Genomic DNA, 17,650 nt, shown 5'->3' on the forward strand with positions numbered 1-17,650 from the left:
GAGATCCCGGACATCACGAGGAGTTCCGAAATGGTCTGGAGAATAAGATTCATATATAGGATGTCATTTTATGTGAATTAAAATGATGCGGAAGGTTCTATGGAAGGTTCTAGAAGGTTCTACAAAAGTCCGGAAGAAACCACCAAGGAAGGAGGGACTCCACCTCCATGGCCGGCCAACCCTAGAGGGGGAGGAGTCCCAAGTGGACTCCCCCAAGGGGGGCCGGCCACCCCCTCCATGGAAGGTGGAACTCCCACCTCTAGTGGGAGTCCTGGCTTGGGTAGGTTTCCCTATCATATGGAAGGTTTTGGGTTCGGGTCTTATTCGGAGACTTGTAGTCCAACCCTTGGGGCTTCCACCTATATAATGAGGGACAAGGGGAGGGGGCCGGCCACCTCAAGACCACCACCTGGCCGCACCCCCCAAGTGGCCGGCCACCCCCTCCCAAACCCTAGCCGCCCCCTTCTTCTCCATAGCTCCCGCGTGCTTTACCGAAGCTCCGCCGGAGTTCTCCACCGCCACCGACACCACGCCGTCGTGCTGTCGGATTCAAGAGGATCTACTACTTCCGCTACCCGCTGGAACGGGAGGTGGACGTCATCTTCATCAACAATCGATCGTGTGACCGAGTACGGAGGTGCTGCCCGTTCGTGGCGCCGGAGGGATCGTGATCAAGATCTTCTACGCGCTTTTGCAAGCGGCAAGTGAACGTCTACCGCAGCAAAAAGAGCCTCCTCTTGTAGGCTTTGGAATCTCTTCAAGGGTGAGACTCGATAAACCCCTCGTTGCTACCGTCTTCTAGATTGCATCTTGGCTTGGATTGCGTGTTCGCGGTAGGAAATTTTTTGTTTTCTATGCAACGTTATCCTACATAGGAAACAGCCCGTGACACCATATAGTTTGTCAGAATGAGGCCATATTTGGCACGTGCGTGGTCCCTGGGATGGGAAGCAAGGCCCCGGGAGCGGATTTCCAATCCGACCCATGGGTGATGGTTTTTTCATTTTCGGGGTGCCAAAACGGGTTTTTTTTGTGAAGCAGCTACATGGAACTCATTTTAGTATTACGCGAGACCTCCGCGTAGTGGTAGGACACCGCCTCCGCACCATATATCACATGCCATATGTACGCGCTAGCTATCAGGGAATCCATGCGGCTTCCTGCGGTGTCCCGCCGAATCCGCTGGAAAGTGACATGATTTGAACTAGGGATACACTTTCCGTCGCTCAATAAATTCCGGGAAAAATGTTTTTAGGTCTATGACATATCACTTTATGTGCGAATTTTTTTCCGTTTAGCGCGATGGTAAACAGGGGCACCAGCGCGCCCGGTACGACCATACCGCATCTCCGTGGGGGCCCGTTTTGGCCAAATGGCAATTTAAACGAAGTCCGAAAATCCCGCGGAGCCGCATGGCGTCATTTTATGTGTACTAGTAACCACTCCAAAAGTCGGAATTAGGATACGGCAATTATTTTGGAAAACTCTTCATAAACAGGACTATCACGTCCGGAGTTCTATGGCTTTTAGGGCAAATGAGTAGGAAACGGCCCGTGACACCACATAGTTTGTCGGAACGAGGCCATATTTGGCACGTGCGTAGTCCCTGGGATGGGAAGCAAGGCCCCAGGAGCGGATTTCTAATCCGACCCATGGGTGATAGTTTTTTCATTTTCGGGGTGCCAAAACGGGTTTTTTTTGTGAAGCAGCTACATGGGACGCATTTTAGTATTACGCGAGACCTCCGTGTAGTGGTAGGACACCGCCTACGCACCATATATCACATGCCATATGTACGCGCTAGCTATCTAGGAATCCATGCGGCTTCCTGCGGTGTCCCGCCGAATCCGTTGGAAAGTGACATGATTTGAACTAGGGATACACTTTCCGTCGCTCAATAAATTCCGGGAAAAATGTTTTTAGGTCTATGACATATCACTTTATGTGCGAATTTTTTTCCGTTTAGTGCGATGGTAATAGGGGGCACCAGCGCGCCCGGTACGGCCATACCGCATCTCCTTGGGAGCCCGTTTTGGCCAAATGGCAATTTAAACGAAGTCAGAAAATCCCGCGGAGCCGCATGGCGTCAGTTTATGTGTCCTAGTAACCACTCCAAAAGTCGGAATTAGGATACGGCAATTATTTTGGAAAACCCTTCACAAACAGGTGTATCACATCCGGAGTTCTATGGCTTTTAGGGCAAATGAGTAGGAAACGACCCGTGACACCACATAGTTTGTTGGAACAAGGCCATATTTGGCACGTGCGTGGTCCCTGGGATGGGAAGCAATGCCCCGAGAGCGTATTTCCAATCCGACCTATTGGTGATGGTTTTTTCATTTTCGGGGTGCCAAAACGGGTTTTTTGTGTGAAGCAGCTACATGGGACGCATTTTAGTATTACGCGAGACCTCCGTGTAGTGGTAGGACACCGCCTCCGCACCATATATCACATACCATATGTACGCACTAGCTATCTGGGAATCCCTACGGCTTCCTGCGGTGTCCCGCTGAATCCGCTGGAAACTGACCAAATTTGAACTAGGGGTACACTTTCCATCGCTCAATAAATTTCGCAAAAAATGTTTTTAGATCTATAACACATCACTTTATGTGCTAATTTTTGTCCGTTTAGCGTGTTGGCGAACGGTGCACCAACCCGCCCGATACGGCCATTTCGCATCTCCCGAGGGGGCCGTTTTGGCCATATGGCAAATTGGGCGTCATATTTGGATTCCTCTAATTTTTAGGTTCAAATGATGATATGGATGTTATATTTAGATTCCTCTCATTTTTCTGATCGATTTAGACATATTATTTGTGGAATTTCGATTTTCCGATTTAAAGATATCAATTGTTCCATATTAAATAGAAAAACACCAAAAAATAAAATCATTTTATTGTTATTTGAATTCAATATTATTAATCATTGTTACTTATATATTCATTATTGTTTACTTAAGTAATTGTTTGGAATTCAAAAATAATGAGTTGTGACATCACGGTCCAAGGGTTAATAGGGTTGATAGGCTATTATTATCAATAAGGAGTCAATTCTTTAAGGGAAGCTCATCCGAATGGAACCAAGAAGTTAAGCGTGCTGAGGTTGGAGTAGTGAGAGGATGGGTGACCGACTGGGAAGTTTAGCCATGATTGTAATTTAACCTAAGATTAAGTGTACTTAGACTTAAAAGTGTATAGGTGAAAGATAAACAAGTAAAAAAAATAAAAAAAATGGTGTAAAAAATTAAAAAAATTAAGCTCTATGCCTAGGGCTTTGCCGTCGGCATATACATTTTTTTATTTTTTTTCGAATTTTTTTTTTGAACTTTTTTTTGGAAAAAAGAAAATTCAAATTTGTAAAATTTGTAGAATCTGTGTAGCATGCTACGCCGACGGCAATATTGTCTATGCCGAGGGACCTAAACGCCGACGCCATACGCCGAGGGCTGCCGTCGGCGTAGCCTACGCCGAGGGCCAGACGTGGCTACGCCGAGGGCAGCTGGCCGTCAGCGTATGCGTCCATTCCTGTAGTGTGGATACCACCATGTATACGTGTATACAACTGAAAATATGGTGTATATCGCTTACTATATGTGTTTAACTGGGTGTAATGGCATATGCCAAATGTACACATAATTGTAGTGACGTTTTTCAAAATTCAACAGTTACTCAAATTACCAGAAATTGCAGTGGCGTCTATTTAATCAACCATGTTTCTATATGCTTATTCAAATTTTGCAAAAATTAGCTTTCATCATGCAACATATTTCGGGCAGCAGGGTAAGAGAAACGATGTGATTGTACAAAAAGATACATGGATATGACCACGCCACCAAGACCACTTCGGTCCATAAAGTACCAGTAATTAAATCATACATATTTGACTTAGACCAAAAAATATATGCAACATATTTTGGCAGGAGGTGGTAAGAGAAACCATGTGGTTCCGCAAAAATATCCATGGCATGACCACACCACCATAGACCACTTCCACTTCGGTCCGTAAAGTATCTGGAGTCAACTAGTCATGTCAACACAGGCGCAACCAACAGTTCCATGATAATTACATCACTGCGCAGAAGGTGCTTCCAGATTGCTTTAGCACACATCAGTTAACTTACAGAAGGAGGATATGTATCAACTCATGAAAACCATGCAAGTTCCCATAAAAACTGCAAGTGTTCCGAGCTATCTGCATCAACACTAGCATATGATATATCTATATCGATCAGTTCACCTTGGGGCTCTGACTCTGAGACACCTTCAAGAATTCCAAAGCTTTCCTGCACATTTCATGAGAAGTACTTGTCTAAATGTTAAACATATCCTTATTCAGGGGCTAGAAGAGTAAACATTTTTTTTTTTCGAGAATTAGAGTACACAAAAAATGTAAGTTCTCTAGATATATTTGACCATCATCAGTTGTAATGGAACATGCAACTCACAGAAAGTTAGTCACTACCCCAAGAGCTAGCCATACTATAAAATGAAGGTGTAGATAACTAGTGGTAGCATACCGCAGCCCATCCTCGATCTCAGCATTCCCTGTGTCCAGTTTCAGCGCATCCAAAAACGCCTTGCACGCACCCTTGTAATCCTGATGATAATACACAAGCAGCGAACGATCATAAGACGATTTGCATAGCCAAAGTCCCAAGAAAAATGTATCTTCTACTACCCAACCTTGAGTGACATTAGAGCTTTGCTCTGCCTGTACAAGGCCTTTGGCCAGCCTGGTCGTCTTTTGCTACATTCAAGAGCATCCAGCAAGCTGAGCAAAGGCCTACCCAACTGAAGCCAGCAGAGGCTCCTATTTGAGAACAAGGCTGCATCGTTAGGGTCAAGCTCCATTGCCTATACATCCAAAAAAGTTAACTGATTAGTTTATAGTACGGAAGAGTTGTAAGCATGCGCATTGTTGCACACAGAGTATCGGTATTTAGTATGCAATGTTTCGATGAGTACAGATTCAGTTAGCAGAATTTAGAAATCAAGGCCAGCTGAAGCCCGGATGCCATTACTCAGGAGCATGGAGCGAGTATGTGGTACTGTAACATACTAACATACCATACTGTAGGATTCTGCAGCAGACAGAAAATCTCTTCTCCCAACTGCCTTACTCCCTCGTGACTTCAACTCCACTAGTTTCCTTTTATCCACAGGCTCACTCTAAACAATCAAGAATAGCAAATAAACATGTGTTTGATGAATCTGTGGAATACATATTATCATGTAAAGATTCAAGAATTACGACATTTATTTCACATAATATTTCTGCTCAGCACTTCTATGATTGCACAAGAAAAATGTTTCGACTTTCAAAAAACATAAACGATACTAAGACTACACTTTTCCATACTGACACAAGCAACTCCCTCATATACAACCTCCAGTCAAGAAAGAGTATCACTGCAAGATGCGTGTAGCCAAACAACATAAACGTTGGCCAATTATATTTTATGAATTATGTAGGCTAGATTTAAATTTGCAGCAAAATTTGTTTCATAATATTGTGCTTCTCTAATTTTTATGATGGAAGTAAAACAGAATCTAGATGTTAAAGCAGCATTTTTATGATTTGAAACGAAATAAACATTTTTTGTCTGAGTTAAGGTAGTAAGGAGTACAAGATTCCCTGAACAGAAAAACAAAGTGCAACTCATAAGTGGAGCTAAGCACACACTGAATCATTACATAATGAGGTATATAACAGAATAATGTTTAGATAGAATGTGCTCCCATTTCTGCATCTGCTTCTAAGTATACAATTAGTTTAGCTGTCCTTTCTGTGCCAAGCTTGGCAACTTGCACAAACCAAAATGATAGAGAGAAAAAATTCTGCGGGCATATATCTTTGAATAAGGATCGCAAGTAAATTATTTCCAAACATGTTAAAATATTCAATTATAATGAATTGTACATTGAACAGGACAATAGAAGTCTGTAAGCCCATAATTTAAGAGAAAAAAACAGGAAATAATACTCCGAAGCCAGCACAAGAGGTTTCAACAAACAGGACTAGTAGTTTGGACACCTCTTACGACATGTAGCTACAAACAGTAAGAACAAAATTGTGCAGATAAATAGAGCCACAAGCAGAACACAAGAAGTCAAGGACTATGAGATGCCATTTCTAGGAAGGTTGGGGGGGTGGGGTGGGCAATGGGAGGGATTAGGCGGATGTATTACGGTATCAGAGCAACCACAAACTTTGAGCAGTAAACGGTAGACGTTACTCATTGATCAAACAATTGTCCCAAAGCTTTAAGAGCTATTCTGTTCAATTCTCACTCTAATCCAAGAAATGGCACACATCAGTTGCATGGTTCAATGTGCATGCATATAGTAGGAAAGAGGTAAAATTTACATCACTGGTAAGAAACATGCATGCCTCATTATTCATTAATTAAACAACTGTGCTTAAACCTTAGAGATACAGTGGTCAGTTTGCACTAGTATACCGGGGTAGGTGTCAACAACAGTTGCGAGGCTCAAACTGAATGTTTATATAGTACCACAGAGGTAAACTTACATCATTATGAGGATACCAGCCGTCTCCAATCCCCAGTACACACATCAAGCACTCACTTGGGCCACTCTTTGGAGGAGCATCACGTAAAGCGGTTAAGAAATAATCTCCATTTGCATCAGCACCAGCCTATCATGGAAAACAGCTGTAGGTATTTCCTCGGGATAACTTAGATAGCTTATCCTATTTTTCACAGTTTCAGAAACGCAACAACAGTCGTAATGGCACTGAGTTTGCATCAGTTGACTGCTGAACTGTCTGGTCCATTACCATCCAATTTGTGGCAGTCATATTTGATTGTCCCAGTGTGGAAAGAAGGTTAAAATATGCACCAAGAAGAGTGTCTCACTGCTAAAAATGTGACATGCCACATTGTTACCTATAATGCATACATGATATGAGCATGGCTACACTGTGACAAGGCATGTCCTAAAATCCCCATTATGTCGGTACAGTTTCTACTAGTGCAGTTGGATAAGTAGTAAGTGTCAGGGTACTGGATACACATTAGATACCCAGTATAGCAAATCAGCGGAGCGCGCATCATAAGTGTTCATAAACCATAGAAAGCAAAATTTACAAATTTCATAAATTGAATCATACAAAAAAACGTTAAAAACAAAACAAACAGCCCCATAGTAGTTCTAGAAACTGGAAATGATAAGTTGAAGTTACAGTACCTCAACCAGGAGTTTCACACATTTCACTGAGGTAGCATTTATAGCAAAATAGAGAGGCGTCATACCATTTGCCATCTTGTTGTACTGGCATGAAACATCAAGATATCAGGTTCTTCAAAGTTGTGGAGGGATACAGTAAGAAAATATAGTCACAAAGAAAGCACGTTGTCAGTGCATCAAAATATAGTTATGGAACAACTTGTGCTCAATCCAAGTCAAGTGTTGACTAGTATGCTTTATTCAACTTTAGATGGAACTTAAAGGAGTTATCTGTTATGGCAAGATATGTAATGGCAATTGGCACACACGACACGAAGGGTAACTGCACCCTAAATAAGTTGACGCTTCATATTAAATGGCATTTCAGAAACCAGAAAGCAGATATGACATGTACAGTGTATAAATGTGCTCCAATTCAGACAATGAAACTGTATTTCTTTTGCAAAGTAGATGAAACTAAAACTGTGACTATATTTCATAATACAATGTTATGTACAATAGAAGTTCATCAACTACTTTGGATGAAGTATCAAAGATATCAAGAGTCTGCAATACTGTTCAAGTTAAGCTAGCAGTGATGACAATTAAGATCAAAGTTCATCACAACGAACACGTAGCAGGAAGCAAAGCACCAAACAGCGCCAATCAATAAAACTATGTGCCCTTTTAGCAGTGCAAAGAGCAAGTTAAGGAAGAATCAGTATGTTGGTAAACTTACATTTGCGTTGTGGTCCAATAAAATCTTCATAGAACGATCATCAGATTCGGCCGCCACGATATGAAGTGGTGTCCCACAACAATTTACAGGGTCAGGGTAAGCACCTCTTTCAAGCAATTGTCTGACGATTTTATAACATCCTGCATAAATGAAATAATCCAGGTTGTTATTAGTCCCTCTTGTTCGATATAACTGACACTTAAGTCTTCTCCTCAGTTTTCCACTTGTATCTATGTAGTTAGACAGGCTCAAACTGAAGATAGAAGAGATGCCTTGATAGAGGGAGACCTAATCCAGCAGCACAATGCAGGGGGGCAAACCCATCGTAGCTGGTTTTGTCTTGATTTGCACCCTGATCAAGAAGATACTTGGCAGTGTTCACTCTCTCAAAGTATATTGCCTGAATCAGAGGTGTTTTACCTGTCAAGCACGCAGATAATGAAGCTTATTAGGCAATTCATTCTCGGGTTTAGCAAAGAGATCTATTTTTGTTGAAGCATCTTCATCTAACACTGCACAAAGAAAAAAGATTCATACCATCCTTCATCAAGAAAATATACAGACATATCTACCCGAGGTGGTGCATAGAGTAGAGCGCAGAAGTGTGTGAGACTACATTAGACACATATATGCTGCCACAGGCGATGAAATTTTGTGCAATTCAATTGTTCCAGCCACATATGACGATAGCCATGTGTGTGTTCAATTCTGAGACATCCTCTCATAGGAACTAATCCAGAATTACAGATAATATTTCACAACTGATCTCTGGATTGTTCGATACAAAGTTACATGCTTTATGGTTGAGCACAGAAGGTGTGAGAAATTAATGATGCCCAACGCAAAGGTATGCCGTTATGTTGTGTACATGTTTGGAAGTTCACACGCAAGCAGAATCATATACGGAGTATAACTCCAACAATGGAATGTTACTATGTGAATTTTGTCTAGAAGGGAAAAGAAATTGACCTCCGTGGTCGAGGGCGTCCACCTCGACCCGCAACACCTCGACCAGGTAGCGGCACATCTCCAGATTCCCGTTGCCGGCGGCAAGGTGCAGCGCCCCGAGTCCCCTCATATACGCGTCGCCTTCGATCCTCACCCCCTCCACGGTATCCTTGAGGCAGCCCCTGCCCTTATCCAGCGCCCTCGCCAGCCCTGCGACCAAGAAGGATCGGGGTCAGCGAAAGCGACCAGGAACGAAGCCTGGATTGGGAGAAAGCGAGGCGCATACTGGTAAAGGAGCGGATGTCGCCGTTGATCGCCGCCTGGAGGAGCATGGTCCGCGTCTTGTCGCCGGCTGCGGCGCGGCGTGGGTGAGCAGCAGAGTTATTCGTTGGTGCGTTAGGGACGACGCGAGGAGGGAGGTGGCGAGATGCTTACCGGAGAAGGTGGGAGACGCGGGGAAGCGGGGCGGAGGCGGTGGCGGCGCCATGGGGGTGGTTGAGAACGTGGTAGGGTTTTTGGAGTAGGTGGAGAGGACGGGGGTTCGGGGCGGAAGGAAGAGGCGAACGCGCGAAGGGCGAAGACGCTGGCGAGCAATTAATGGAACTGTCTAATTGGAATGTGAAATTTTGCATGGATGTAGAGCATGATTTCACCAAAAGAATTAGCTCTGCAAATTGAGTATAGTTTGTAAGAAGTTTGTAGGTACAATTTTTAAAATAATTCTCACAAGAGTGCTTGACATCTTTTTATTGAGAGGAGCAACGATATCTAGTTTTGCCATTTCTTAAAAACACAAACTAAGATATTTTTCGGATTTGCCTGACTTTTATTTTCTGAATCGACTCATTAGTCATTGGATTTTCCTTTTGATTCGTGAATATGACAGTGGCACATTTCGCTAGCTACAAGTAGGCTGCAATTGAGATTTTCTTAGTTGCAAGTGGGTTGCGCATGTGTAACTCAGAATATTCTAATTACAAGTGGGTTGTAATTTAGAAAAAAATATCCACACTATTAAATTTGCTTTAAGATTCGTGTTTGCCTATGAGTTGCACATGAGTACAGCTAGGTTGTAACTGAGACTTGATGACGTCAGGTGATTGAGATTTAGTTAAGTCTAAGTCGTGTGAGATTAGATGTGTCCTATATTTTTAACCTTTCCTCCAAAATACGAGTTGTATTCGACGCATCTTCAATACATCATATCTTCAAAAAAAAAAAAGGTTATGTGAATTTCACTTCCTTGTGTGTACTTCCCATGGTACTATGTTTGTACTTCTTATATTGCTAGTGGACTATCTGGTGCTTCCTACTGGTCATGGTCATCTTCTTAAATATTATCATACTCTTTCATCTGGAGAGCATCTTCATCACATGTACCATCATGTGCATCATATTTCACATCTTCCAAACCATCCTCTTCAGCTTCTGAGTGAGCTAAATCATTTATGTCTTGCTGTTGCCTTTGAGGAGGAACACCCACCGGAATTGACTTCGGAACTTTATCTGTTGTCTTCACTATATCCTCAATTGTTTGGTCTCGAACAAACACAACATCACAGCTTATCACAACCTTGGTTGCTATTGGATCATACAACTTGTAGTTGAACCGATCGCCTCTATATCAAAGAAATATGCATTGTTGTGTCTTTGCATCAAGCTTTGACCTTTCATCTTGATGGGTATGAACAAAGGCCTTACACCCGAAATTTTTTAGGTGCTCATATTAGATGTCCTTGACATAAAATACCTTTTTTTGGAACATCTCCTTGTAATGTATAACTTGGTAAGATATTAATAAGAGAAACTACAGCCAACAAAGCTTCACCCCAGTAATGTTCGATAGCTTCGCACTTGACAGCAAGCATCTAACTCTCTAAAAAATTGGCATGTTCATCCTCTCACCAAGACCATTCAGTTGTGGTGTCTTCGGAGGAGTAAATTGGTGCATAATTTCCTGCTCCTTGCAATAGGCATCAAATGGGCCAATATACTCTCCCCTATTATGAGCGCCAAGGCACTTGATCTTATTCTCAATTTCTTTCTCAACTGACACTTGGAATTGCTTAAATACACTTAGTACCTTTGGTCTTCAATACATAGACCCAAACCTTCCTAGAAAAGTAATCAATAAATGTGAAAAAGTAATTTTCTCCACCCATTGACCTCACCAACATTTTGCAAACATTGGAACGTACCAAGTCCAAAACTTCGGGCTTTTTGTGAGAATGCTGGCTCTTGAATGCAACTATGTGTTGCTTCCCCGCGAGACAGTATGAATATTCCTTGATGTGACCACGTCTCACATCTTTCACCAAAATTTTCTTCACTACCACCGTCATTCCCTTCTCACTCAGTTTCCCAAATCTCTCGCGCCACAAAGCATACGCATCTTCTTTCTACAACACATTGACACAAGCAGTAGAAAGCTTAGCATGGATATGATACAAAACTGAAACCATGTTACCTTTAGCAAGAAGCCGATTTCCTTTATTGAGGTTGTATTTGTGCATTTTCAAATATGTTCAAGTACCCACCTCCATCAAGCAATCCAACTAAGATAATGTTGAGCCGTAGGACTCAACATGCCTCACCGACTTGAGGACTAGTGTCGTACCATTTTTAGTCTCCAAGTGCACATATCCTCTTCCAAATTTGTGCTTTATCATTGTTTCCCATCTTCACAACACTAAAATCACCTGGCGTATAGTTTGTGAAGATCTCTCTACGAGATGTAGCATGTATGGTAGCACCGATGTGCGGTATCAAAGTCATCTCATCACCATCTCCAAGGTTGATGGTATCATTAGAAACTACAGTGATCCTCTCCTCAACAGTGGAACCACTGCCATCATGTTCTTCATATATGAGAAACATGATCTCCTCTACTACAGTAATTCTTCCCTCACTGTCACTGTCATTTTGTCCTTGAACCTTCTTATTTTTTTCCTTTTGTTTTATCCTTCATCCATTGTTCACATTTCCACTTGATGTGGAGCTTCTCATGACAGTGATGGCACAAAAAAATCATCATACTTCAGTTTCAAAGAGAAAAAAATCAGCATACTTGCCTTTTAATTTGCTTTTACTTCTTCCTTCACCCTTACTCGGACCTCTACTCTTGCTTCTCTTTGTGGCTGAGTCATTAACACCTCTGAGTGTGACGAAGAGTTGTCCATATCAACAATTTTTTTGGACTGTTCATTTAGTATCTAGGTATTCACAAGGTTCCAAGTGATTACGCCATTAGGTGTTGAATTGCGCACGGTGACCTTAACTGTCCGGCAATGAGAAAAGTAGCAGCAAGACAGCTGATTTATAATGCACTAAAATCATTCACATGGTCTTCAATTGGAGTGCCCTCCTTGTACCTCAAACACATCAATTTTTTTATCAAGAGCATCTTGTTGGTACCTTCTTTGCAAGTATACAACTCCCCCAAGTTTTGCCATAAGGTATGCGCATGTGTATCATCAATGATACGGTTTAAAAAATTGTCATCGACCCACTCTCACCCACACGCATCAATTTTTTTTATCAAGAGCATCTTGTTTGTACCTTCTTTGCAAGTATACAACTCCTCCAAGTTTTGCCATAAGGTATGCGCATGTGTATCATCAGTGATATGGTTTAAAACATTGTCATCGACCCACTCTCGTATGAACCCACACGCTTGTAGATGAAGTACATCTCACTGATCTTGCTTCATGCCCTCAGGCATCTCAGTGGAAAACACCAGCTTCCAGCATTCTTTCTCATACAGTAATTCCTTCATCTTGGTCTTCCAAGCTAGGTAATTTGTACTATTAAATGATATCATTATGTTCGTATTCACTTCCATTCTTTTACACAAGCAAATGCACTAAGACCAAAAAAAAAGTTGCTCTGAAACTTGAGTAAAAGCTGAACCTCAGTCGTGATACCACTTTGTTGTGGGCGACGGCACAACGGAGAGGATGATAGACAACCTCACACCCCCACTATGCATGCGTGAAATAGGTAAACTTAGAGGATAGCTTCAACCAATACATATCAACAGAAAAATAAATACAAGCACACGCACAAGTTACACCAAGATTTACGTGGAAAACCTCCTCCACGTGAGGAGGGAAAAACTACGGGTGTGGACCAACCAATACATGCAAGTTTCACTATGAGCAACCTGGGTGCATAGTCTTCTCTAGAACATATAGAGATTACAACATACCTCACCTCGTTGCTCATCGGCAACAACAACAACAACAACAACAACAACAACAACAACCACAACAGGCAAGATACAACAAAGGTGAGATATAAGAGCTTATGTCCCCTTCGACAATCAGCAAAACTGCTCCTAAACCGCAGATCCAACCATCACCATATTTGGTAGACAAGAAGACATATGAGTCCCCAACATACTAACTAAAAATCAGCTTAATTAGACACCGTTTGCATGCCCGAACTTTGTATCCCAAAACTGCTCTATGATGAAACTACAGCAGTCCGAACTAACGTAACCACTCCCAAGTTTGATTCTCCACTGTCCCTAATCTCAACAAGTTAACAAGATCGAAGTACTTAAAGTAAGGAACAAGCTCACCGAGTTTAGAACCAATCCAAGAACGTTTGAGCCTCCAACACCAGCTTGAAGGCAGACCGATCAGTTTTCAGAAATCTGGACAGAAATCAACTCTCTTTCTTCCACTATTCTCATTTGGTTGTGGTGTTTTAGTGTGTTCTCTCACCCTTTCGGAGCAGCAATCATGTTCTAGCATGCACTCTTTCCCTCTCTCACACACACACCAAGGGTGGCTAGGTTTGATCCTTTCTACCTCTTAAAGAGGCAGCTCAACTGTTGGATGTGAATCTCGGTCAACAGTTGATACTTGTTAGACTTTCTAGACTAGTATTGGGCTGCCAACACACCTCCATGGCCCAACATTATCTTAGGTTGGTTTACTACTTATATGATTTCTCCTATTATCCTCTACGCACTTGGCTACCTAGGGTTTCACGCTTGGCTAGAAGGCATAATTAGCCCATCTTTTTTTTCCGAACCATACAGGAGAACTGCATGTATCATATTAAGTACATATGAAGCCCCAAAGGGCAAGAGTATATGACCAAAAGTATAGATTAATCAGACAGAAGAAACAACAACCCAACGACCGAAGCTCTATACAGGTAGAACAAACCCAAGACAGAAAAGACTCGCCAACACTAAACCAACGACTACACTACAGAGCTCTATCTTGTACTGGATGTAAGTATGAAATGACCTCCGCTTGCCATTTCCCAGCATTTTGCGTCAATTTTGATTTGATTGATTAAAAATTGCATTGGTCTCTATATTCGTTTTTGAACACACGTCCGTTTCTTTCACGCCAAATCGCCCAAGCTGAGATCTAGGCTTACATGGCTCAGTCAAGAAGATGCTAATACGAATTATTTTCATATACATGCAAGTCATAGGAGAAGAAAGAATTTCATTGGTAGCTTGAAGGATGGGCATCAGGTCGTCTCTTTGCAAAAGGATATTGAGGACACCATTTACCAACATTACAAGCAGTGTCTTGGCATACCCATGGAGAGACCATTCAAATTGGATCTGGATTTTTTTTGAATTTTAATTGGATCTGGATTATATCGGCATGAATCACTATGATCTGGTCAATCTAGAAAATGAATTCTCGGAGGAAGAAATATGAGAAGCTATTAAGCACTCACCCAAGGAATTCTGCTGAACTGTTTAATAAATGAAAAGGTCGTGTGCATCACATTGATGCAGAGGCTTGGCGATGCCCCTTTTCGAAAAAAAAAAGCACTCACCCAAGGAGAAAGCCCTGGGTCCTGATGTTGACTTTATTTCAGTGCAACTCTTAGAGATACATCATACTACCTATGTTCACGTTTAATTGACGCGAGGAATGTACATGCATAAGCTATTTTCTCTGCACAACTAGCGTCGATTTAAACCGAACGGAGGGAGTACTTACAATAAAATTTTGAGCCCCATTGAAAGTTTGGAACTTTGGGCAAGGACACTCTGTCACACAAGGAGAAAGCCCCGGGTCGTGATGGATATATCATGGCGTTTTATCACAAATTAGCCCATGTTGACTTTATTTCAGTGCAACTCTTATTTTTAATCTAGAGATACATCATCGTAGTACAGTAAATTTTCGAGCCCCATAGGAATTTTCCGGGGCAAGGACGTCAGACCGGGTGATTCTATTTCTTGCACTGAGGAAGGGGAGCGCCGCAGAGGCACTTGTTGTGCTGGAAGTTGTAGAGATCAAAGGTCGCCATCCTCCAGCCGGTGGGCAGCGCGCCGCAGAGCCGGTTGTAGCTGACGTTGAAGAACTGCAGGTTGGTCAGGTTCGCCACCTGCGCCGGGACGCCGCCACTGATGGCGTTGTGGCTGACGTCGACGAAGTCGAGCTGCTCGGGAAACACCACGGCCGACAGGTCAAATTCGAAGGCGTTGCGAGACAGGTCGACGTACTGCAGTTCCTTCCCCGGGCCGAAGAGGCCCGACGCGTCGCCGGCCAGGGCGTTGCGCGACAGGTCGAGGTGCGCGAAGTTCACGGCGGCGAACTCGGCCGGGATGGGGCCCGTGAGGTTGTTGTGCGAGAGCCAGAGGTATACCTGGTCCGCCGACTTGCTGAGGAGCATCGGGACGGTGCCGGCGAGGCGGTTGCGGCTGAGGTTGATGCCGGACAGGTTTGGGATGGTCCCCAGCGACGCCGGGATGGCGCCGGTGAGCGAGTTGAAGGAGAGGTCCAGGAAGGTGAGCTTCTTGAGCGCGCCCAGGAAGGACGGCACGGGGCCCGACACGGCGGTCCAGGAGATGGTGAGGCTGGAGAGGTTGGAGAGCTTGGCGATGGCCGGCGGTATGGGGCCCGACAGCGCCGGGAGGTGGTGCAGCACGAGGTTCTGGAGGTGGGGGAGGCCGGCGAGGGCGCTGGGGATGGTGCCCGTGAGGTTGGCGTCCTGGAAGACGGCGAGGCCAACGACGCGGCCGGTGAAGAGGTCGCAGGTCACGTCGTACCAGTCGCAGCAGGGGTTGTCGGGCGTCCACGATGCGAAGTGGTAGGGCTCCCCGAGGGCGGCCTTGATGGCGAGCAGCGCCGACTTGTCCCCCGGGTGGCAGTCCTTGTGCGTAGGGTCGGGAGAGGGCTCGGCATTGGCCGCGCCGGCGAGCAGCGAGCAGAGCAAGATGATGAGCAGAGCTGGCGAGTGAGACGCGCACATTCTCATGCTGTGGGCTGTGGTTTTCATGTCAGTCAACTCCGGTGTGCTGCGTCCCCCGACTCGATCCACATGTATATATATGCAGTGATGAATTAGCGCACTTGGGCCTACTAAGCTTTAAAGCTATTGGAATGGTATCTAACTAGTCAGAGAAAAGGTGAAGACCAACCATGGATCCAGACGAGCTGAGGAGGATAAGATGCATGATACAGCCACATGCTGAAATATCTGTTTGGCGAATTGGCACCGACTGGACGACTGGTCCTGTATTTGCTGACTAGGACATACGGATTTATCGAAACGGCAGATCCACCCGACATGCCGTTATTAGAGACCCGGACGTCGTCATCAACAAGAAAACAACTCTGCCCCCGGTGCATGCATGTACGTACATGTGTGACAGGGAAAGTCTCCAGCAGGATGCTTACTAAAACTGTGAATTCTGTAGTGGTGGAACCTTGTTGCTTCAACGATTCTAGTCAGTGGGTCACTCAGACATACTAGCTCCTTGTCCAATTTTCCATCACAAATTTACTTGGAAGAAAGTATGATTATTGCATATCTAAAAAATCATGAATTGTCTATTAAGCCCACTATTTTTAACCAACTTACTCAGAGTGAGGGGACTAATTTTGGAACCTGAGAAGTTCAGCTCGAATGAGTTTGTCATATTGTCTGATATTTTGGATGCCGGCCCACCCCAACTTCAATATAGAAATTTGATCCCTCACATTTTGTAGTATCATGTTGGTGAAAACTGTAAGATTTCTATATTATTGAACTCCTTTTCATGATCAATCTAATAATGAATTACGCATTAGCCTCAGTTACGGCGTTACGCTCCCCCAAGAGTGAGAGAGGCGATCGAAAACCCATCTAGGGTTCCCATCCCTCTCGCCGGCGACGCCGCCAATCCTGTCGTGGCAGTTTTTCTTCGTTGGCAATGGTTGTTGCCATGGCGTGCCAGTCCTTTGGAATTTTAACATGATGACTTTCCGTCTGTACACTACATTGATAAGTTTTTCCCGGCTCCAGTTATGGAGGAACGGGGATAGTGGTACGCCATTGGATGGTGCTAGAGTCTATAGGTGTTGCTAGGTGTTCCATTAACCTATTTGTATTTTTTATTACTTTCCAAACTCTTTATAATATTGTTGTTGATAATTAATAGATCGGTCATCCTTTTAGGAAAAAATTAAGCATTAGCAGAAAAGTTTAACTAGCTCACCATTACACTTTCTAATTAAAATGACATCCACTATTTCGAGTGAATAACATAAATCCACCGCAATTGAGGAAAAAATACCATATTAATTTTTTTCTTCAGAAAACACTAAGCAACAGTTGTTTATTTCTAACAGGGCAGGCCCACACGTCAGGAGTGATTGGAAGCACACATGGACTATTTGGTGAGATGGACGTCGGTCCCACCAGCCGAACTCCCAACAAAGCATTTTTGAATTATTTTAATAATACTTCAGTTTCTCAAAATATCACGGTTTTAAATATTTTAATGTGTATGGTTGCTGCGGTATTA

At 43.4% G+C, this 17,650-nt stretch overlaps 2 protein-coding genes across 2 annotated transcripts; both read right to left on the reverse strand.

Moving 5' to 3' along the window:
* Positions 1-3,853: 3,853 nt before the first annotated feature.
* LOC127294712 (small glutamine-rich tetratricopeptide repeat-containing protein 2) lies at positions 3,854-9,460 on the reverse strand. Its single transcript, XM_051324586.2, has 11 exons — positions 9,313-9,460; positions 9,164-9,229; positions 8,899-9,087; positions 8,218-8,349; positions 7,930-8,069; positions 7,212-7,295; positions 6,535-6,660; positions 5,070-5,171; positions 4,686-4,856; positions 4,520-4,599; positions 3,854-4,285 (listed from the first exon to the last, which is right to left on the reverse strand). The coding sequence occupies exons 1-11, from the start codon at positions 9,362-9,364 to the stop codon at positions 4,231-4,233; spliced, it is 1,197 nt and encodes a 398-aa protein (XP_051180546.1). The 5' UTR covers positions 9,365-9,460; the 3' UTR covers positions 3,854-4,230.
* Positions 9,461-14,953: 5,493 nt separating this feature from the next.
* Positions 14,954-16,190, reverse strand: LOC127294711 (uncharacterized). The gene has a single exon (XM_051324585.2). It carries the CDS (start codon positions 16,138-16,140, stop codon positions 15,091-15,093), a length of 1,050 nt encoding a protein of 349 aa, XP_051180545.1. The 5' UTR covers positions 16,141-16,190; the 3' UTR covers positions 14,954-15,090.
* Positions 16,191-17,650: the final 1,460 nt, after the last annotated feature.

Source organism: Lolium perenne, chromosome 4, assembly GCF_019359855.2.
Source record: "Lolium perenne isolate Kyuss_39 chromosome 4, Kyuss_2.0, whole genome shotgun sequence".
Lineage (NCBI taxonomy): Eukaryota > Viridiplantae > Streptophyta > Magnoliopsida > Poales > Poaceae > Lolium > Lolium perenne.

Coding starts and splice junctions, on each gene's coding strand:
- LOC127294712 (XM_051324586.2), bottom strand. CDS start 9,364: ATGGCGCCGCCACCGCCTCCGCCCCGCTTCCCCGCGTCTCCCACCTTC. Junction 9,088..9,163: donor CGACATCCGCTCCTTTACCA/GTATGCGCCTCG, acceptor TCTTGGTCGCAG/GGCTGGCGAGGGCGCTGGAT. Junction 7,296..7,929: donor TATTGGACCACAACGCAAAT/GTAAGTTTACCA, acceptor GTTTCATGCCAG/TACAACAAGATGGCAAATGG.
- LOC127294711 (XM_051324585.2), bottom strand. CDS start 16,140: ATGAAAACCACAGCCCACAGCATGAGAATGTGCGCGTCTCACTCGCCA.